The sequence below is a fragment of the Baudoinia panamericana genome (genome assembly GCF_000338955.1).
Source record: "Baudoinia panamericana UAMH 10762 unplaced genomic scaffold BAUCOscaffold_11, whole genome shotgun sequence".
NCBI classification, from domain to species: Eukaryota; Fungi; Ascomycota; class Dothideomycetes; order Mycosphaerellales; family Teratosphaeriaceae; genus Baudoinia; species Baudoinia panamericana.
In genome coordinates, this window is record NW_006911267.1 from 496,937 (window position 1) to 515,944 (window position 19,008).

The 19,008-nt window shown below is 55.3% G+C and overlaps 12 protein-coding genes across 12 annotated transcripts; 7 read left to right on the forward strand and 5 right to left on the reverse strand.

Annotated features, from left to right (window-relative positions):
- Positions 1–252: 252 nt before the first annotated feature.
- On the reverse strand, positions 253–929 carry BAUCODRAFT_37058 (uncharacterized protein; the record flags this gene model as incomplete). The annotated part of the gene is made up of 2 exons (XM_007681042.1): positions 397–929; positions 253–339 (listed from the first exon to the last, which is right to left on the reverse strand). A coding segment is annotated over exon 1 (249 nt), but the record flags the coding sequence as incomplete, so codon positions are not given.
- A 318-nt stretch (positions 930–1,247) lies between these two features.
- BAUCODRAFT_26667 (uncharacterized protein) lies at positions 1,248–2,482 on the forward strand (the record flags this gene model as incomplete). The annotated part of the gene is made up of 5 exons (XM_007680958.1): positions 1,248–1,294; positions 1,349–1,362; positions 1,456–1,887; positions 1,946–2,406; positions 2,456–2,482. 5 exons carry the CDS (start codon positions 1,248–1,250, stop codon positions 2,480–2,482), a joined length of 981 nt encoding a protein of 326 aa, XP_007679148.1.
- An 815-nt stretch (positions 2,483–3,297) lies between these two features.
- Positions 3,298–4,527, forward strand: BAUCODRAFT_76483 (glycoside hydrolase family 16 protein; the record flags this gene model as incomplete). Its single annotated transcript, XM_007681216.1, has 2 exons — positions 3,298–4,104; positions 4,186–4,527. 2 exons carry the CDS (start codon positions 3,298–3,300, stop codon positions 4,525–4,527), a joined length of 1,149 nt encoding a protein of 382 aa, XP_007679406.1.
- Positions 4,528–4,992: 465 nt separating this feature from the next.
- BAUCODRAFT_75986 (uncharacterized protein) lies at positions 4,993–5,774 on the reverse strand (the record flags this gene model as incomplete). The annotated part of the gene is made up of 2 exons (XM_007681186.1): positions 4,993–5,050; positions 5,131–5,774. The coding sequence occupies 2 exons, from the start codon at positions 5,772–5,774 to the stop codon at positions 4,993–4,995; spliced, it is 702 nt and encodes a 233-aa protein (XP_007679376.1).
- Positions 5,775–6,154: 380 nt separating this feature from the next.
- On the reverse strand, positions 6,155–6,864 carry BAUCODRAFT_37064 (uncharacterized protein). Its single transcript, XM_007681043.1, has one exon. The coding sequence runs from the start codon at positions 6,509–6,511 to the stop codon at positions 6,356–6,358; it is 156 nt and encodes a 51-aa protein (XP_007679233.1). The 5' UTR covers positions 6,512–6,864; the 3' UTR covers positions 6,155–6,355.
- Positions 6,865–6,974: 110 nt separating this feature from the next.
- BAUCODRAFT_113640 (uncharacterized protein) lies at positions 6,975–9,457 on the forward strand. Its single transcript, XM_007681355.1, has 5 exons — positions 6,975–8,286; positions 8,343–8,410; positions 8,470–8,913; positions 8,971–9,255; positions 9,313–9,457. Exons 1-5 carry the CDS (start codon positions 7,158–7,160, stop codon positions 9,340–9,342), a joined length of 1,956 nt encoding a protein of 651 aa, XP_007679545.1. The 5' UTR covers positions 6,975–7,157; the 3' UTR covers positions 9,343–9,457.
- A 384-nt stretch (positions 9,458–9,841) lies between these two features.
- On the forward strand, positions 9,842–11,995 carry BAUCODRAFT_238538 (uncharacterized protein). The gene has a single exon (XM_007681356.1). The coding sequence runs from the start codon at positions 10,341–10,343 to the stop codon at positions 11,670–11,672; it is 1,332 nt and encodes a 443-aa protein (XP_007679546.1). The 5' UTR covers positions 9,842–10,340; the 3' UTR covers positions 11,673–11,995.
- A 1,046-nt stretch (positions 11,996–13,041) lies between these two features.
- On the reverse strand, positions 13,042–13,671 carry BAUCODRAFT_238168 (uncharacterized protein). The gene has a single exon (XM_007681357.1). It carries the CDS (start codon positions 13,554–13,556, stop codon positions 13,239–13,241), a length of 318 nt encoding a protein of 105 aa, XP_007679547.1. The 5' UTR covers positions 13,557–13,671; the 3' UTR covers positions 13,042–13,238.
- BAUCODRAFT_238169 (uncharacterized protein) lies at positions 13,672–14,293 on the forward strand. Its single transcript, XM_007681358.1, has one exon. It carries the CDS (start codon positions 13,787–13,789, stop codon positions 14,051–14,053), a length of 267 nt encoding a protein of 88 aa, XP_007679548.1. The 5' UTR covers positions 13,672–13,786; the 3' UTR covers positions 14,054–14,293.
- Positions 14,294–15,093: 800 nt separating this feature from the next.
- BAUCODRAFT_76416 (uncharacterized protein) lies at positions 15,094–15,570 on the forward strand (the record flags this gene model as incomplete). The annotated part of the gene is made up of 1 exon (XM_007681213.1): positions 15,094–15,570. One exon carries the CDS (start codon positions 15,094–15,096, stop codon positions 15,568–15,570), a length of 477 nt encoding a protein of 158 aa, XP_007679403.1.
- A 467-nt stretch (positions 15,571–16,037) lies between these two features.
- Positions 16,038–17,153, forward strand: BAUCODRAFT_238697 (uncharacterized protein). Its single transcript, XM_007681359.1, has 3 exons — positions 16,038–16,450; positions 16,505–16,537; positions 16,603–17,153. Exons 1-3 carry the CDS (start codon positions 16,090–16,092, stop codon positions 16,842–16,844), a joined length of 636 nt encoding a protein of 211 aa, XP_007679549.1. The 5' UTR covers positions 16,038–16,089; the 3' UTR covers positions 16,845–17,153.
- Positions 17,154–18,137: 984 nt separating this feature from the next.
- BAUCODRAFT_26673 (uncharacterized protein) lies at positions 18,138–18,676 on the reverse strand (the record flags this gene model as incomplete). The annotated part of the gene is made up of 2 exons (XM_007680959.1): positions 18,138–18,497; positions 18,560–18,676. 2 exons carry the CDS (start codon positions 18,674–18,676, stop codon positions 18,138–18,140), a joined length of 477 nt encoding a protein of 158 aa, XP_007679149.1.
- Between the last annotated feature and the right edge of the window lie 332 nt (positions 18,677–19,008).

Sequence of the window (19,008 nt, forward strand, 5' to 3'; positions counted from 1 at the left end):
TATGCTCTGCTCCTTTTCAGTTGGCGCAGAGGACATGGTCTCTACCTTGGGCGGAGCATCGATGCTTTGGACACTAGGCTCTTGCCGTGGTGCTGTTTCCGCTGCTCCAGAAAGTGGCCTTGACTTCGACTCGTCCAATATCGGATGAGGTGACTTGTTCACGCCAGAGGTCTGGCTAGGCACAATACTCCCTCCCGTAGCAGTAGGGTTGACGGGCAATTGGGGCGCAAGACTGAAACCCGTCTGACCTCCGGATGGCGCTGCGTTGTTCTGTGGCACCGAGCCAATGTTGTCTTTGAGCTCACCGAACTCGTTCCAGTCTTCGACTTCTTGCAGATCCTTCAAATCGGTCAGTTGAGAGGGAGGCAAGCAGCATCGCACAGGCAGAGCACGCACATACACCAAGGACATAACCCTCCTTCACCAGCCCAGGCAGCTTCCTCTGCCCAGCTCGACGCTGCCACAACCGTCTCGCCTTCTCATCCGTGGCGATGTCGATAGCTTGGAACGGAATTTTGTTCGCTTTCAAGATGGTCTCCAGGCGCGAGGTAGCGGTTATGATATGGGATGAGCCAGCCGTGAGGGAGGTGTACAGGAACAGTCTCGGATCATTCTCCAGAGCCGAGAGGTCCATCCCGCTCGCCATTTTTGCGTTCCACTAGAAGATTGTTTGTGACGTTTCAGAACGTGGTCTTCTGCTCCCAGAGTCTCTCCGTGGCACTGAACAATGCACTGCGATCGGGCGAACCGCAGCGCTGTGCTGTGACTGACCAATGGGAGCGACGCATGGCGCGCGGGGCAGAAGCTGCGACCCCGAGTTACGCCCATGCTTACCTTACCGTGTGATCGAACTTGACATGCATCGCAATGCGATACTGACCGGCTGAACAGAGGCTTACACAGTTGATAGCTCGAACGTGACGCTGTCCTCCAGCGTGGTTGCTCATACCTCAAAGTGGCCGCATGGCGATCTCGGTTGTAGGAGCCTGTAACCCTCGGTCTTAGGATTTATGCATTGCTAATCGTGAACCTTCATCAAACCCGCCTTCCTTCATTCGTTTAGGACTCTCCCCGCTACGTGGTCGCGTGCGGCAGTTCGAAAGTATCTTGTATATAACCGTACATACCAACCTGCAAGGTGTCAGCCGAATATTCGTACTGTCTCGTTCTGTTGATCGTGGTTTTGCTTCGTTGGACATCTCTCTACGTTCTTTCGCACACTAGCATTCCAGTTCAGTACCACCACAATGCCAGGTATCGCCAATGTCTTCGGTGGCGGTGGCATCAACCCAGGGTAAGCAGAGGACGGTCAATACCAGTCTATGAGTGCTGTGCTGATGCTGCGTAGTGAGTTCTGCCGATGTGTCTTGGTGAGATGCTTGAGAACTAGCTCAGCATGGTCTAAGGCACAAGCCTTAGTAGAATGGGACTCGTTCTAACGCATTGATGATGCAGGCAATACTTGGGGCGAGGTTGAAGCTCTGCACAAATGCTTCGACATCCTGGAGAAGGGAGATTGCAAGACCATCGACACCGCTGCCCTATATGGCATGAGCGAAGAGCTACTCGGCAAGGCTAAAGCTGGGGATCGTCTGACCATTGACACTAAACAGAAGGGCGGCTTCGATGAGATTGGTGCCACCAAAGATAACGTAGTCGCTCAGGCGAAGCACAGCAAGGAGATGCTGGGCTGCAACGTTGACATCTACTACATTCACGCACCTGATCACAAGACTCCACTTGAAGACACCTTAGCTGGTATTAACGAGGTTTATAAGTCCGGGTTCTTCAAGCGCTTCGGCCTATCCAACTACAAAGCCGAGGATGTGCAGAAAGTGTACGACATTTGCAAGGAGAAGGGGTACCCGTTGCCAAAAGTGTATCAAGGTGAGATGAGTAAACGATCCGCGTCGGTTTCTTCCTGTTTGCTGAACACATTTGTTAGGCAACTACTCAGCTGTGGCACGGAAGCAAGAAGAGCTTCTCTTCCCAACTCTACGTAAGCTCGGCATTGCATTCTACGCCTACTCGCCCATGGCGGGCGGGTTCCTGACCAAGACAAAGCAACAGATCACGGATGGGGTCAATCGCTTCTCCAATGAGGCATTGGGCGGGATGTACCGTTCGATGTATAATAAGCCAGCGTACCTTGAGGCTCTTGCTCAATGGGAGCAGATCGCCAAGGATGAAGGCTGCTCGAGGGCCGAGTTGGCGTACCGCTGGGTCAAGTACAACTCGCCATTGAAGGCAGAGCACGGCGACGCAATCATCTTCGGCGCGTCGAGCTACGAGCAGCTCGAGCAGACGCTGCAGGGACTAAACAATGGTCCACTAAGCGACAAGGCCGTCAAGGCGATTGACGGGGTGTGGGAGACTATCGCGCACGAGGCGCCCCTCGACAACTACGTGAGTCAAAGCTGCCATAGCGGGATGCATCTTGACTGACATTGAGTAGCACGACTTCGCGGCTAAGTCCAAGTAAAGTTGCAGGAGGGCAGTTTCCTGCAACAGCCATGGAATATCAAAAGCAGGCTAGGTCGAGACAGAGCGCCACAATACACACACGTGCTTAGAAAGGTAGCCTGCACGATAAGTCTGCTCTGCCCAGCTGATCAGTCCCTCCGTTGAACCACAAGACGCTCTGTTACCAGAGAACCACAGTAACATAGCGCAGACCTGGTAGGCACATCTCAAGCGTGACGTTCAAAGGCTGCGAAGCAATTGGTGCGTTCCTGATGGCCGAGATTTGCTGACCGTCTCACCCTTGTTTCGTACCCATGCAAGGCTGGTGGCTGACGTTCCTGGGACATGGATGACGGTATCAGATAATACAGCCTAAGGGACAGGTGTCGATGCCATCAGAAGCTGCGCGTGGTATCCTCGCTTCGACCTTGCAGCGATAGGTCGGTTGCCCTGTGCCACTGGGCGTCGAAGGTCGCCTCGAGGTACGTCACCATGGTCACTTTTCTGTAGCCGTTTATAGCAGCCTTGCGTAACGCTTGCTGCTCGTTGATTGAGCCGGCTTCGGCCGCTGCAGGTACGAGTCTTGTGGCTGAGCGCCCGCCCTTGAAACACATGCGCTGCGCGTCTCACTGGGCTACCATTGCATTCCTTCCGTAAATACCGTCCTAAGTGGCCTCCGTCATACAGAAGCGCTTCACTTCGTTTCCTCACAATGCTGCATTCAAATCAACATCACGGTGTTTGTTAAGCCACTCGCGCAAAGAAGCTTTCTTGACAGGCTCCGACCGTTGAAGCTTCGTTCTAGCCAACGCCTTACCCGTTTCAAGCTTAACCATGCGCCTTCTAAGGTCAACGGCTGCACTTGCGGTTGCACTGCCTTTTGCACTGGGACAAACATCTACGGACTGCAATCCTACGCAAAACTCATGTCCATCAGACAATGGACTCAACTCTGGCGCGTTTGCGTCAGATTTCACTCAAGGTAGCGGATCGAACGCCTCCTGGAGCGCGGCAAGAGGCACCACGATCACCTATGGCAGCCAAGGAGCCGAGTTCATCATCTCGCAAGCCGGTCAGGCACCCACCATCCAGACTGATTTCTACATTTTCTTCGGCCGCATTGACGTCAAGATGAAGGCGGCATCAGGTACCGGGATTGTCAGCTCAATCGTGCTCGAGTCGGACGACCTCGATGAGATCGATTGGGAGTTCCTAGGTGGCAACACCGCTCAAGTCGAGACCAATTTCTTCGGCAAGGGCAACACCACGGCGTACGATCGAGCGATCTACTACCCAGTCTCGACTCCTCAGAACGACTTCCATACATATACCGTGGACTGGACGAGCGACAGGATCGAGTTCATCGTTGACGGCACGACAGTCCGTACGCTAGCCTATACCGACCCGCTCACCGTTGGCGGTACCAACTACCCTCAAACGCCAATGCGGTTGAAGCTTGGTAGCTGGTGCGGTGGCTGCGCAGGCGTGGCCGAGGGGACTGTCGAATGGGCTGGTGGCAATACGACATTTGAAGGCGCACCTTACATCATGTACGTTGAAAGCGTCGCAATCCAGAACTACAACCCAGCGGGTTCGTATGAGTACGGCGACCTAACCGGCAGCTGGCAAAGCATCAAGATCGTCAACGGTGGTAGCACGTCAAGCCCGACCGGTTCTGGCACTTCTGTCGCCGTTACAGCTGCGGCAACAAGCTCTGCGAAGCCAAACAGCACTAGCGACTCCGCGCCGACGTCGAGTCAGAGCGTGTTTGGCGTTAGCCAGAGTGGAGCTGTCGTTGCCACTACTGTTACGGGCGCATCGTACAGTGTGAACGCGGCCTCCGCCTCGGCGCAGAATGCCAACGGTACGATGTCCACCTCCTTTGTGAGCGCTACCACTGAGGTGCCCGGCTCATCACCATCAACAGGCGCTAGCACGACAAGGGCCAGTGCTACATCGAGCAGTGGCCCGTCGTCGCAGACTGGCACGTCTGCGGCTTCGGCCAACAATGTGCTGGCTGCAGGCTCGCTGCTTAGCGTTGCTCTTGGGTTCTTTATGCTGTGAGCAATGATACGTGTTCCGTGCTCTGCGGGCGGGGCCCAGATACAACCTGGAGCATCAAAGGCGCTCGGAGTGAACGGCGAAGCGAGCGATATACCCTAGCATAGTCTATTGTCTTAGTGCGGCAGACTCAGTGAGTCTAGTGCAATTCCGCCTTACGCAGCGTGGCGTGTGCCTCCCACAGTCTATTCGTCCTGCCTCTATAACCGATGATTTGCGCTGCCGGTAGGAAAAGGCGATACGACGCGCATTCAGTCCACCTTAGCCGGCATGCCTGGCAAAGCAGGCTCTTTGAAAGTGTACACGAAGGTCCTCAAGTCGCTCCAGTGTTCGGAGTTAGCGAAGCTGGGAAAGAGTCAGCGCACGAGAACGACCATGCATTGTTTATTGCATGTATATGGCGCTCCAAATGCGGCAATATGTACACCCTCGTACGTCCAATCAAATGCTTTCTTGCTGTACAAGCGATCATTTATTATGCCACAGGAACGATCTTGCATCTTCCCATTTCTCCGCGTTATCGTATCTATCAGAGCGACCAGGCTCGTCAGCCCTCTTGCGACAAGAAAGCAGTCACGGAAAAGTACAGAAAAGGCGCCGACGTACATATAGGTCATACTGCTCCTCAGACTGGGCTGGAGCGTCTCCGGATAGTGTCGGAACAGCCACATCACGCTTGCCCAACTTACTGAGGCAAAGACGGGCCAGCTGTTCCGCCGCACGAGGTCGAGCTGCTTTTCGTTCAGCCCAAGCCAGCCCTTGCCTCCATGCCCGCCGTAGCTCCCGCCGATCAAGCTGTTGTCTCCGGGTGGCTGCACAGCTAACTTCGCCAGTGCTAACGCCACCCGTGCAAAGACATATATCACGATCTGTTGATTGACAGAACTCCTCGCCGAGCGACCGTGGCCAAAGACCCAGTAACCGCCGAATAGGCCGGCGAGGAACGTGTGCACGCTTTCCTCTTTGCCGCCGTTCAACGACTTCAGTGCCAGCATGCTGCTCTTGTACAGAAGCGCGAACTTGGCAAGATTCATGGCGTGTTGCCGCGTCGCCTTGAAAATGAGCCATAGCTTCTCTCGTAACGTCCCAGAGCGGAACAAGAAGACCATGACCAGAGCGTGGGGGAAGCGGACTTTGGTACCGTAGACGAGGCCATTGCGGATCGCTTTGACGAGCACTAAAGGGTCGTGGTAACGAGGGTCGAGGATAACCTTTTCTAATTGCTCTTGTAGGGGTTTAAGGCTGTCCATGTTGCGCAGGTCTCAGCGTACGTTTATGCGTGCAGGGGATCGTCTACGTCTTCGGATGTGATCGACAGAAGTGACTCTTAGCAGTAGACAGCGGCAAGGACACGCAAGATGAGGTAGACTGTGCAGAGACTCTGTTGCGCACTCATGCCGGGCGGGAGAAGATGCCCTCACGGCCTCTCTCTACCTAACCATTGACGCTCGTGATCTCCTCCCTACCTCGGCTGCGGCATGTGAAAGTGCGGTTGAGGCCTTAGGCATCCAGCCTTTTGCCATGGATCGATACTGGCTGAAAGATGGAAAGGAAGCGCTCTTCTCACACCACCTCCACCCGCAAGGTGCAGAAGCTGATATCGCAATGGCGCCGTCTTCTAAGTAGGGGGAGACTTGATGGGTCGAGGTTGTTACCCGGGACACCTGCCGTCCTGCAATGCAGGGTTGGTGTAAGTCCTATCGACATGCAACACGCTGATTGCTCGCAGACGGTAGGGAGCCTTATCAGACATCCCCCGAAAACCGACTACTCACCTCAAGCATCTGCTAGCCGTGGTAGTCCGCTTACCAGTTCACCGCGAGCTCTTATCTCAAAATGCACTATCCAGATGGAAGTCCTTGCCGATCATGATGCTAAAGCGATCTTGCAAGCCAGCGGGGCTTACCGCCCATGCCAGCATTCTAGTTTGGGAAGTACCTCTTGCTATGGACATCTTTTGTGTAATGGACGCCTCGGACCGCCTCATTATCACCGGCTTCCACCCTGCTCGGTCTTGCTAGATTCTTTGTTCTCCTGCCGTTCGCCCCTTGGCTTGCACTTGCGTCACGTCGTGAAAAGCAGGCCGCTGGCGATCCCCACTATCTCTCCGCCGTGTGTCCACCTTACCTGTAGCGCTAGAATCGGAAAGGAAGGACCTCACCTTATAAATGCGTGCACGCGATCAACACAATCAGCGGACTATTGATCCCGTGCATAGTGTTCGGAGTCGCTCACACCTCCCACACGGCTCCTCTGCTCGATTGGGCAGGTATGAAACCTTGACGGAAGGGACGAACCTGCTTTCTGCGTACGAGGACGCCTACCTACGCCGATGCTGGGGTGGCTGCAGGGCTTGGAGCCTGCACACTATGCCAACTGCAAGTCATGATGGTGAGTTGCAGATCACGCTGGTTCACCGTTAGCCATCGATTATTCTCACGAGCGTCACTACCATGCAAGCTAGGTCAAGCGAACAACACGCTCGCTGTGAACCAGCGCTCAAGCGGGAAGAGATCACCTTGTCGACGAATCGCAGTCTGATAAAGGAGCACACAGGTAGGTCTACATAAACGCGTTCCCTTTCCCACTTCCAATGCACGTCAGGCTCCTCAAGATCTCTCGCTTCCATCAAGATGCTTTACTCTCGCTTGCTTGCATTTGGTGCCTTTGCCGCTGCTTCTCTCGCTTCTCCCCTCACCTCCACGCATTCCATCCATGAGAGAAGGTCCGAAATTCCCGCGGGCTGGACGAGACGGGATGTGCTCGATCGTAGGGCCATTTTGCCGGTGAAAATTGGCCTAGCGCAAAGCAATCTTGACAAGGCAGCGGACTGGCTGCACGAAGTCTCCCACCCTTCCTCCGAGAAGTATGGGAAGCACTGGACAGCCAAACAGATTGCTGAGGCATTTGCACCAAGCGAAGAAAGCGTCCGTGCGGTCAAGTCTTGGCTCGTCTCAGCCGGCATTTCTGAGTCGCGCATAAAGCAATCCCAAAGTTTGAGCTGGCTGCATTTCGACGCAACGGTCGACGAGGCCGAAGACCTCTTCAAGACGAAGTACCATGTGTTCGAGCACATCTCCGGCCAGCCGCATGTCGCCTGCGATGAGTATAGCGTGCCTTCACATCTCAGACAACACATCGACATCGTCTCCCCCACTCTACACTTTGACACCAAGCTGGGTCAGCCAGACAACAAACGCAGTGTCTCCAAGCGCGACCGGCCTGGCACCGGTCGCGGCATTGGGTGGCCTGGCCATTGGAACCCGCCGAAAGGTGGCTGGCGTCTGCCGTGGCCGCACAGGCCCACCACTGACCTCTCCACTTGCGACGAGTACATTGTTCCGGACTGCTTGCGGTATCTCTACCAGTTTCCAACCAACTATGGGGCCAATCCCCAGAACAGCTACGGCATCGTCGAGTACACCCCTCAGGCCTACGTGCCTTCTGACTTGGACATGTTCTTTCGCAACTTCAGCTCCCGTTCCGTTGGCACTCGGCCTATCCTGGACAGCATTGATGGCGGTGTGGTACAACAGACTAACATGTCATTTGGCTATAACGGCGAGAGCGACTTGGATCTCGAGTACGCGATTACGCTAGTATACCCGCAGCCGGTAACTCTCTACCAAGTTGGCGATCTGGTTGAAGGTGCTTCGTTCAACAACTTCCTCGATGCCATAGATGGCTCCTACTGCACATACGAAGGTGGTGACGACCCCACACAAGACGCTATCTACCCCGATCCTTATGGTGGTTATCAAGGTCAGCTCAGCCTGAAGCTACTGTTTCAAACGCCTCCCGCTAATAGTATGTCCCAGGACCCGAGAATTGCGGTGGATATACTGCTACTAAGGTCATCTCTACGAGTTATGCCTACAATGAGCATGTAAGGCAGTCTGTTCGTCATCATGAAATGGTACAAGGCTGACGATCTTGACGCCACAGGACTTGACGCCTTTCTATGAGATGCGCCAATGCAATGAGTACATGAAGCTCGGCATGATGGGTGTCTCGGTCCTGTACTCGTCCGGAGACTACGGCGTTGCAGGCAACGGCGGACAGTGCATTAACGGCACTGGCGCTGACGCCAACTACACCGCACCCGGAGCGGCTTATGGTCGATTCAACCCTTCATTCCCCGGCACCTGCCCATACGTCACCGCGGTAGGAGCCACTCAGGTGAAGAATAACACCGATATCACAACTAGCACCCAGCCGGAGGAGGCTTGTGAGACGGTCATCTATTCCGGTGGCGGCTTCTCCAACGTCTTCCCGATACCATCCTATCAGGCTGCAGCCGTCAAGCGGTACTTGACAAACTATCCACCTCCGTACGGTGCGGACCGATACAACAACAGTGGGCAAGTGAGAGGCTTCCCAGACGTCAGCGTATGCTTTGCCCGCCTTACTCGCTATGAATTGATGTGCTAACATTTTACTATGTAGGCTAATGGTGCAAATTATGTCATCGCCATCGATGGCAACTTTTCGCTCGTCTATGGCACCTCGGCCTCTTCGCCGACCTTTGGCAGCATTCTCACACTGATTAACCAGGAGCGTCTGAATATCGGCAAAAGCAGCGTCGGCTTCATCAACCCAACGCTTTACGCTAATCCCTGGGTCATGAACGACATTACCGAAGGCGGTAATCAGGGTTGTGGGACACCAGGCTTCAGCGCTGAGCCCGGTTGGGACCCTGTGACCGGTCTCGGCACACCGAACTATCCAAAGGTGAGCCCCGTTTACGCGTCCAACGGTTTATCGTAGTTTACTGACATTTTCGAACAGATGTCGGCACTGTTCCTCGGCCTCGGGTAACGGGCCAAAGTACCTACCGGCAAAGAGCATGTGTAACGGAAGAACCAATATGTCGAAAGACGCGCTCTCATAACGATCATGTAGTTACGTACTAATACAATCAACAAGTTCCAGCCTGACCGAGCTTTCACCTCTTACATTCACTAACGTAGTCTGCTTGGCCGACTCCAGGAGGGCAAGCACGGCTCACCTGCCCCACCTCGCTCCTTCCTTCTTTGTCACTCGCATGGTGAAGCGGCTTTCTCCGAGTGCCAGTAAGCTCGGTCACGAGTAACGCTTCGTTCGCGTTTGTTCACATTCACCTCATAGGTGTTGCCGCTTGAGCGCACAATCTTCTACCGAATCGCCAACATTCTCTATACATCCGCTGACCACGACACAACAAGCCTTGCACGCCGCCAAACCAAAGCACTTACAGACGAAGTCGCGAAGCGCTCACCTCACAATGATCACGATACCTGATGGCGCGAACGGTACACGGCGCCGTGAGCAGTGGTCAAGATCAAGTGCGCAACCCGATAACGACCTGCGCAGTCATTGCAAACGACAGATATACGACAAACAGCGACGAGGCGTGAGCTCCTTGACATCTCACTGCTTCCCCTCTACAACTCATTACGACGTGCTGTACAGCTCTTTGCGAATGATTGTCTTCAGACTCGACCCAATATCTGCGACGCCAGTGTCACACTTCATCCACGAGCACGTGCGCGACAGCGAGCTGTACGATGTGATGGTTGGCGTGGAGGTAAAGGCAGGGAAGCCGCTCGTTGGCGTTGAGCGGATTCGAGAGATGATGCATGAAGCCCGCATCAAGCATGCCGAAGCTCTGCGCGACGGTGGGTTTGTCGATGTAGACATCATCTACAAATGCCCGCTGTATCAAGCGGAGCCTTTCCGAAGCGACAAAGAGCGGCTCGAGGCGATGGTAGGTCCTCCATGAGATCAACACGCGATCCATTGCTCACCGTAACTTCTAGGGAGCGAAGCCATACCATATGTACCCGTTCCGAGCGATGCAAAAGGAGATGGCACTTAGTGCTGTCGTTGAGCCTCACATTCTTGAGATTGTCTACCCGCCAGAGCGGCGCAAAGCGCTCAATATCGTCATCAACACCAACACCGCACCAGCTGAGCCAGAGGAGCCGTCAGCCGAAGAACCAGATGTCGCATCCGGAAAGCAATCGCCATCCGACGGAGAGGACACCTTGTTCCCGTACGACATGCCCGAGGCAGCAGAGAGAGCCGAGGACAAGCTGGAGCGTGTGCTGGCGTCCCTTGTAAAGCGACCACGTAGTCGCAGCGTTCTGAAAGTTCAAAGTGCGCCACGAGGAGGTTGGCACAGGTTCCATTCCGTGACCAGAGCTGAACAGCCTCAGCCAGTCTGGGCGCCAGCCACTACGGTGCTGTTCCAGAGCCACTCTGATAGTGTCCATCCTAGACGCCAGTGGTGGCAGGATGATCTGGAACAACGTCGAGCGCAGCTTGACGAGGGAGTGGATTATTGTATAACCCGCCCGACGAGTAAAGCTTTCATCTCCGATTGGGATGATATGTGGTGGAAGGAGGACGTCGGAGGTGCCTTCGAGGTAGATACACCTAAACTCATGGAACTCAAGCAAGCCAAGGAGCAATACATTGTGCAGGTAGAGGCCGCGAGGTCTTTCTACAAGCACTACGCCGGATTGCAGCTTCAATCACGACATCATCCGGGAGTGGCAGAGGTCCAGGACGAGCTGCGCGACATAGCACGCATCAAGCGGAAAGTAAAGACACGGCTGATGGCGGCTCAGCAGTGGCTGATGGACAAGGCGGAAGCTGCTGGCGAAGGCGTTCCTCCAGAGGCACTGCATGTCAGCGAGCAGCTCGAGCGCGAGCTGTTCGAGCCAGCCAATGGTCGACCACAGCAAGATGCGGGCAACTTAAAGCCTCCTGCCGCCGCACTGGTCCCGAAAACGCAGAAGCAGATGGTCGATACGCCAGTCTCTCCGCACTCGCTTGCGGGTGAAGCTTGGAGATGCACATATCCTGCGCTCTCCGACAGTCGGCCTGTTAGTGAGGCGGCGAGCAGCGAGAACACAACATCGCTCATTGACGAGAGGGAGACTACGCCGTTTCCAGTCTACGAAGATCCCATGCTTAGGCGGACGGAAGATCTTGCCGCCACTCAGCAGGACATCAGCAAGCCCTTGGAGCGACCCCGATCTCGTAGGCGGAACACGTCCAGAGATCTTGTGGCGCAGCTAGAGTATTGCAAGACTGGGCCTATCGACACCGCACTAGCTCTGCATTCTATGGGGTCTCTCCCCGCCATGTCCGGTGACACCTAAGGGCGGAAGCTGTGTCGAAGGTAACAAGACGAATCCTTTCAATCTCCCAGTCATGCTGGATGTTCCCAGTGACGATGATATGGAGTTCGCATTACCTGCAATACTGCAGGAGTAGTTGGTGGACGTCACTTGCAATGGGCTCAGTAGGTCAAGGTGAGTGACTATAGGCTATTTGCCTTAGCAAATTGGCATAGCCCAGCAGGTGCGCAGGGCTACTTCAGCGTCCCCTGCGCTAGAGGGCAGGAATTGGCGTGCGTTGGTTATTTTGTTGAGAGGCGGGAGAAGAGGTGCAGTCTGGTCCATGTTTAGTGGGATCGCCATGTGCATCGCACATGGCCGTGCTGATCATCGCGTGTTGCTCACATGGTGGCAGGCAGATCGTAAGCAGCATCGGGATGGGTGTCTTCAGCGAGGCGGAAAACATGGGATTGGAGAGCTTGCGGCCTCTGAGCGTTGGGACTGCACACCTCATCTATAGACTTTATGGAGCGCCAGTACGCTGCGTAACTGCGCAACCTAGAGGCGTTGCCGCAACTCAGGAGTGATCTGCGAAGGCACAGCCTTCATGCAGGGACGCTATTGTGTGCCACTTTGCATCCTTTGAGCGCCTTCGACCGAGCGGGTTTGGATACTTAGCTTTCGCGTATGTTGTTCCCACAGATCTCGAGGCTTCGGCGACACTATCCGTCAGGAGGCAGCCCACAGAGCGAGGAGGAGTCAGAGCCTCTGGTCATCTACCGCGTCACTACCACCACCATGTGCCATGCCGCACGTGAAACGCAGGATCGGCGGCGGTTGTGGAGGATAAGGGTCAGGGGCATCGGTGTAACATGTTGTCACGATGCGACTTCAAATTCGTCGACTCCTTCCCACGGGAAGGCCACCGTGGGACACGGAGACGCAAGCTCACTCACAGCATGGACATTACGACGATCCGTATGGCCATGGAGTCCATGACCTCGTCGAGTCTTCGCAGGACGGCGTCAGGCTGTCGAGAATATTATACCTCGGCCGATCGTAGGTAGCACTTTTCCCGTCGGACCGAGTGCATCTCGAAGCCATGCCGAGCGCACATTGTTGTTAATGTGTAGGGCGGAGATGGCATGCGACGGTGGAGGTGAGGTCAAGATCTGTAATGATTGTCCTAGCGAATGAGAGAAGGCCTGCGATCTGGCATTGCGTGCAGGCGCCGAGCAGGGGTGAAGTCACGAAGCTTTCGGCCCATGCGTTGCAGGCATGTCATGGGCTCATGGCCGCGTTGCATAGCATCCCGTCACCTCCAAAGTGAGGCTGATACGGCAGTTCGTCTGCCCTTGTAATACCACGCCTCACGCTTTTGATGATTACCTTACTTGACTTCTTCTGCCTTCGCGGGTTATGAAGCAACGTCCTGCGTAGTTTATCGTCCAACACTGACATCGACACTTCCTCACATGACGAATGCCCGTGCCCCTAGCTTCATTACCAGCAAATCTCCTTAGCGCCCGGACTCCGCCGCGCGACCGCTTCAGCCCCCCTCGCACTCAAAAAGTTAGCGAGTGAATAAGAAGCCAGCCAGCGCTTCCATCATCCGCCGCCATCTGACATCCCTCCAATCACGCCTCTGCGCCCTCTCTGGTCACCAATCACACGCAGTCGCACGTCTACTGGGTCGTGGTTCGCTGAGGATCCCGACGCGGCGTCGCGTGTCAAGCAATCTGTGTCAGGCACTCCAATCACCGCCGGCTGTGGACGAGGTAAGTGACCACCCATCCATAAAGTAACGTGATGAGGTGTTGCTGCGAAGCGCATGAGGCTGGCGCTGCGACGGGACAATGCTCGGCCTGTCGTTTGCACTTCAAGACGACTGCCGACTGCGCATTGTTCATCTCGAAGAGCATTCATGGCGTCGCCGGGCACGAAGGGCAGACCTCGGGAATGGACAGCATGCTGATGGCTTAACAGGAAGCGTTATCGCTGGCGACCAAGTTATATCCTGTACAAGGTGAGCCACGACACGTACTTGCGCATGTGTTTCGACCCAATATGCGCGCTGCGACCGCCCTCAGCACGTGGCGAAGCTTCACAAACACCAAATCAGCAGCAGTGCGAGCACCCACGGCAGACATCATGACATGTGCACGACAGCTCCTAAGCCTCATCATCGATGCCGCCCATTATTCTTCGATGTGGCGGTGCGAGAATGGAGATGGAGCTTCCGTCACACGCGCAGAGTCATGATGCGCTGGCCCGCTCTGGCACGATTGGAGGCGATGCGCTGGCACATGCACGGCACGACCAACAGCTTCCCGGACCAGCATGCTAGCCCACCTTACCGCCCAATTGTTGTCGCGCATTTGCCATGTACCCTTCGTGTATTAGAAGTGCTCGACGGTCGCTAATGTCTGACCCAGTGGAGCAAGATTCCGCCATCGCACAGCAGCCGTCGACTAAGCTTTCCGACTGGGTAAGCCTCACCTTCCCGCAATCACTCGCGCAAGACAGTTCGGCTGTTGTACTTGCCTACTATAGGCCGCATGCTCGCCGCCGCGTTCCCGCACCGCCTCACGGTGATAGCTAGCAGCGGAGGGTCATCCCTGCTGCAACAGCTGGTCGTGGCCGGAAGGCGTTGCGCCGACCGCAGAAGCGTGAAGCGGTGGCGTGCAGATGCCTCACGACCGCTATACGTGCACAACATCGCGCCTGAATTTTGGGCTGCAACCTAAGGCTGACGCATCAGTGGTCAGTATAGCTTAAGCCAATCCCCTTCGCCGCCTCGAGGCTTCCAGCATCACTACTACAGGCGCCACTCCTGACGGTCACGCGCCGCCAGCCTTGATCCACACATACATCTCTACAGCCTTTTCCTGACTCGCTCAGGATGGAGTCGTACCCGCAATACCACACCCAACCCTCCGCGTACCCACACGCCCACGCGCAACCTCAACCAAACCATGCGAGTCCGGTGATGCAGACGCAACAACAAGGATACGCACAACATCAACAACCGCAGCAGATGGCCGGTCAGCATCTGATGATGCAGCCACAGTACGCAACCCAAGCATACGGTCTGCAGCCAAACTATGGCGTCTCGCCATCGCAAGCAGCAGCAATGGCAACCGCCGCAGCGTCAGGGTACCCAACATACAGCATGCCGGATCCGTCAATGCAAGGCTCGCTACCGCAAACGTCGCCACGGATACAGCAGGTCAAGGCAGATGGATCTGGGATGCAAAGGGCGCCGCAATCGCCAAGGCAGAACCACATGAGTGTGCCAGGCACTACCATGGGAGGACCCATGACCATGCCGCCAGCTCAGCCACCGATGATGGCAAGCAACATGCCGCCGCAGATGCAGCCTCAGCATATGCAGCAGGCAAGGCGAATGTCGCACTCCGTAAATGGCTCGGGCATGGCCACTCAGCAGCAACCACCACAGCAAATGGCCGCTCCGCCACGGCCGCCTACCGCACCTCAGCAACAGCCTCCACAACAAGCCCAAGCGCATCAGTCTCCCGAGGCACCTGCTGCTGGCACAGCCGAAGAGTCACCACTTTACGTCAACGCAAAGCAGTTTCACCGCATCTTGAAGAGGCGTATGGCGCGCCAGAAGCTAGAGGAGCAGCTGAGATTGACGTCCAAAGGCCGCAAGCCTTATCTGCATGAGTCGAGACACAACCATGCCATGCGCAGGCCGAGGGGTCCTGGTGGCAGATTCCTGACTGCGGACGAAGTTGCGGCCATGGAGGCAAAGGGCCAGCTCGGCGACCTGGACAGTAATGGTGACATCAAGCCGGAGCCAATCACTAATGGTGGTATGAAGAGGAAGGCCAGGGCAGATATGTCCGGGCCGGGAAAGAAGCTGAAACCTGCAACGCACAACGATGAGGACGATGACGATGACGACGAGCAGGGTTAGCAGTCCACCCGTCGTACATCGTTGCCGAAACGTCAGCGAGTGAAGCGGGAGTTCCCACCGTTGATGAAAGCTAAGCGCGAGTCACCGGTATTACGGCAATGGAACGGCATACAATGATGTTACGCAGCGCACCAGTGATGACGAGGACCGATACAGATACTGCGCAAGCATACGGTGTATGAAGGCATCTGGCGTGTTTGGTGAAGGGTTTTGTGCTGCAGGACGCTCGCTTGATACCCCATCGGAACTGCAGCTGGGCTGGGCTGGGCGCTACTTATGCTTTGGAGGATGATAACGGCAGTGCTATGGCTGTAGAATCAGCGGCTTCTTCCTATAGTACTCTCAGAATGATCAGCAACGTATCCCGCCTTGAACAGGCGTTCCACGGTTGTAAACCTACGCGTGCACGTGACTGCTCGTTCGCCAAGCCAGACTCCCGCGGCTTCCCATCCTCAAGTGTAGCCCATGTGTTTCTGCGCCGTTAACCGTGACCTCTTACTTAGATAAACATACAACATAATGATCTGCCAACGCTGTCTCCGCCGGCTAGCGCATCAAAGTGCCCAGCATGACCGCAGTCACGCTTCCAAACGAGCCTTGTCCACGACAAAGATCATCCGCTCAACACCGGTCACGGCCGAGACAACCACAACCAATGTTCCACGACCCGACGGTCGCCCTGCCGCGACATCAAGACCGGGCGTCGCACAACCTATCAGCACACCATTGACCGCGAGTCCTGATCGACAAGAACTTCCCATAAGTCGTAAGCAGACCAAAGCACCTGCGAAGCTACCGGCGAGCAGTATGCCGGCAGGTACGGTGATGAAGGGGTTGAACTTCATGAAGAACAAGCCCGATCCGATCGCGATGGAGGATGGTGAGTATCCGCCTTGGCTGTGGACGGTGTTGGCGAAGAGTAAGGAGGATGCAGGTGCTAAGGCTGGTCGGGAGGGTGACCTTTTTGGTGCGTTATTATGTCGACGGTAAGTCGATGAGTATCGGTTCTGCTTGCTGACTCTTACGGGACAGCCAAGTCGAAGAAGCAGCGACAGAAAGCTGCAAAGGCGTTGCGGAAGCAGGCACTTCTACATCCGGAGGCTCTGGCGCCGAAAGTGCCGCTGACCGAGCAGACGGTGGACTTACCCACCGGCGATGGCACGTTAGAGGGAGCGAGAAGCGCGGAGGAGGCGCGAGGAGAACTGACGGCTGCGCTGAGGGGGAAGCGGAGAAGCAAGATCAAAGAAGACAACTATCTGAGGAGTATGCGGTAGAGCTGACTGCCGAGTTCGAAGCGGCAACACTTGGTGTCCGCGTCACTCCCTTCCTGCAATCATACAGTGTGCAGACTTGCTCTCCCGAGCGCGCCTCTTTCGGGTTTAATTCGATCGACCACATGTTATGCCGTTTGACGGTTGCCTGCGAGTATTGGATCGCTCGCCAGCAACGAAACCATCGCCACAAAAGTAAGGGGCCAGGCCTTAAATCTGTGGACCTTGATCCCCATTCATCTCTTCCGAGTACGTTCGAGCTTCGTTCTCCTCAACATGTTCTTCGCAACATCCAAGAGGTCGCCCATGGTGACTCCTTGCTCCCGCGCCATACCATGGGCTTGGAAAGACTTTGGCCATGCGTCCTACAGAGCGGACGGCGGTTGGCAAATGTACATGGCACGACGGCGCGCGCCAAGACGTGGCAACTTACTCGCGAAGTCGGCCCGGATCTGGACCCGTGTTCCCTCCCATTCACTAGCCCGTGGCGTCCTGAGTCTGAACTTCCCAGATAACCGAGGCGCGACAGCTGTGAGGCGGAAGTTCGTTCCTGGTGGCTCAGCACTTAAGCCCAGCTTGCGTGTGAAACGGACAGATTGTAGGACCGCGTCGTGGAACTGATGGTTCACCTGTGGTCGATACAGCGTCAACAAAGCTCCGAAAACAGGTTGGGGAGTAAGTGCTGCACTACCTCCATGATTAAGAGTACTTCATCGGTGGATAATTCGAGCAATATCATCTCCAGGAGCTCTGCAATGTCGAAAGCTCTCTGCGCCGCACTAGAAGAGCGCACTATGGCGCTGATGCTTGCTGCCATATCTGCTGTTGATCGTCTGGTAAACTCAATCGAAGAGAATGCGCTCAACAGCTGGTTGGCGGAAAGGCTTGGCAGGGTCATGCCCTACAGGGCAGGCACGTCTGAACGTTCGGCCTGCCACTGTACGGAAAGAACCGAAGCAAAGGCGAGAGAGGATGGATGGGAATCCCGGCTGCATATGTGGCAGAGCACAATCTGTAATTCCGCCGCAAGAAGATCATCGTCGCCCTCGCCAGCTACCGCGTTCCATATCCGTGCATTCTTGTCTCGGGCACTGGACGATCCTGTCACTGTCGTTGCACAGCCCCACCTACGCCGTTCTGCGCTTGTTTATGACTATCGGATCACTCGCCTGCAGATCTATCACCGCGTGGAAGGAGACCCATGCGTATGACTGCGTCTGATCACATTTCCTGTGCATCTCTCGTTCAGTTTTGGTAAGTTCTGTTAGATCGCCAATCGTGAAGCCGTTCACGCTTCTACCAAACGAACGCGCCGGTTTGCAGCAGCAGTGCGTCTTCGCCTCCATCTGTCTCGTCGGCGGCTGGTAAAACCGTACAGCGCTGCGTCGGGAGCCTGATCGCGGCATTTCGTCTCCAAATGTAAGCTGCACCCTCAACTGCCTTTCCTTCAGATCCACGACTGCCCATGAAGATCTCGGAAGAGTCCTGGGATTGTCGCAAGAAAGCCGTAGTGCCGTGAACATAGAGATCATGCTTTATGCTTGGGATGCCCATGTCTGTCATACTACAACGTGCCTCCGGTGGTTGAGCCAGTAGTCCGAGCTTGCGCATAAGACGGACCGATCGAAGCACAGTGTGGCGAAGATGACGAGTGACCTGATGAACATGAGCCGTGGCAAGCATGTAAACCGAGCCATCCCTCCCACTTTCCCCCTCACGACTAGCAAGTCCTTGGTCTTCAGATGTCCAAGCGCCATCTCCAGGAGCTCTGGAACGCCGAAGACAGGATGTGTCTCGCATGCAATCGGCGGCGTCATCTGTGCAGCCATGTCCATATTTGCTGTATGTTTTGCAATAACCGCGCGGTGAACGGGATATGTATGATTCACGAGAAAGCAAGCGCTGGCACGAGGGTCGGCTCCATACGGTGTAAATTATGAACGAATGAACGAATGAACGAATGAACGAATGAACGAATGAACGAATGAACGAATGAACGAATGAACGAATGAACGAATGAACGAATGAACGAATGAACGAATGAACGAATGAACGAATGAACGAATGAACGAATGAACGAATGAACGAATGAACGAATGAACGAATGAACGAATGAACGAATGAACGAATGAACGAATGAACGAATGAACGAATGAACGAATGAACG

Coding starts and splice junctions, on each gene's coding strand:
- BAUCODRAFT_37064 (XM_007681043.1), bottom strand. CDS start 6,511: ATGAGGCGGTCCGAGGCGTCCATTACACAAAAGATGTCCATAGCAAGA.
- BAUCODRAFT_113640 (XM_007681355.1), top strand. CDS start 7,158: ATGCTTTACTCTCGCTTGCTTGCATTTGGTGCCTTTGCCGCTGCTTCT. Junction 8,287..8,342: donor TCCTTATGGTGGTTATCAAG/GTCAGCTCAGCC, acceptor AGTATGTCCCAG/GACCCGAGAATTGCGGTGGA. Junction 8,411..8,469: donor GTTATGCCTACAATGAGCAT/GTAAGGCAGTCT, acceptor TTGACGCCACAG/GACTTGACGCCTTTCTATGA.
- BAUCODRAFT_238538 (XM_007681356.1), top strand. CDS start 10,341: ATGTACCCGTTCCGAGCGATGCAAAAGGAGATGGCACTTAGTGCTGTC.
- BAUCODRAFT_238168 (XM_007681357.1), bottom strand. CDS start 13,556: ATGAATGCTCTTCGAGATGAACAATGCGCAGTCGGCAGTCGTCTTGAA.
- BAUCODRAFT_238169 (XM_007681358.1), top strand. CDS start 13,787: ATGTGCACGACAGCTCCTAAGCCTCATCATCGATGCCGCCCATTATTC.
- BAUCODRAFT_238697 (XM_007681359.1), top strand. CDS start 16,090: ATGATCTGCCAACGCTGTCTCCGCCGGCTAGCGCATCAAAGTGCCCAG. Junction 16,451..16,504: donor TCCGATCGCGATGGAGGATG/GTGAGTATCCGC, acceptor AGGAGGATGCAG/GTGCTAAGGCTGGTCGGGAG. Junction 16,538..16,602: donor TCGGGAGGGTGACCTTTTTG/GTGCGTTATTAT, acceptor CTTACGGGACAG/CCAAGTCGAAGAAGCAGCGA.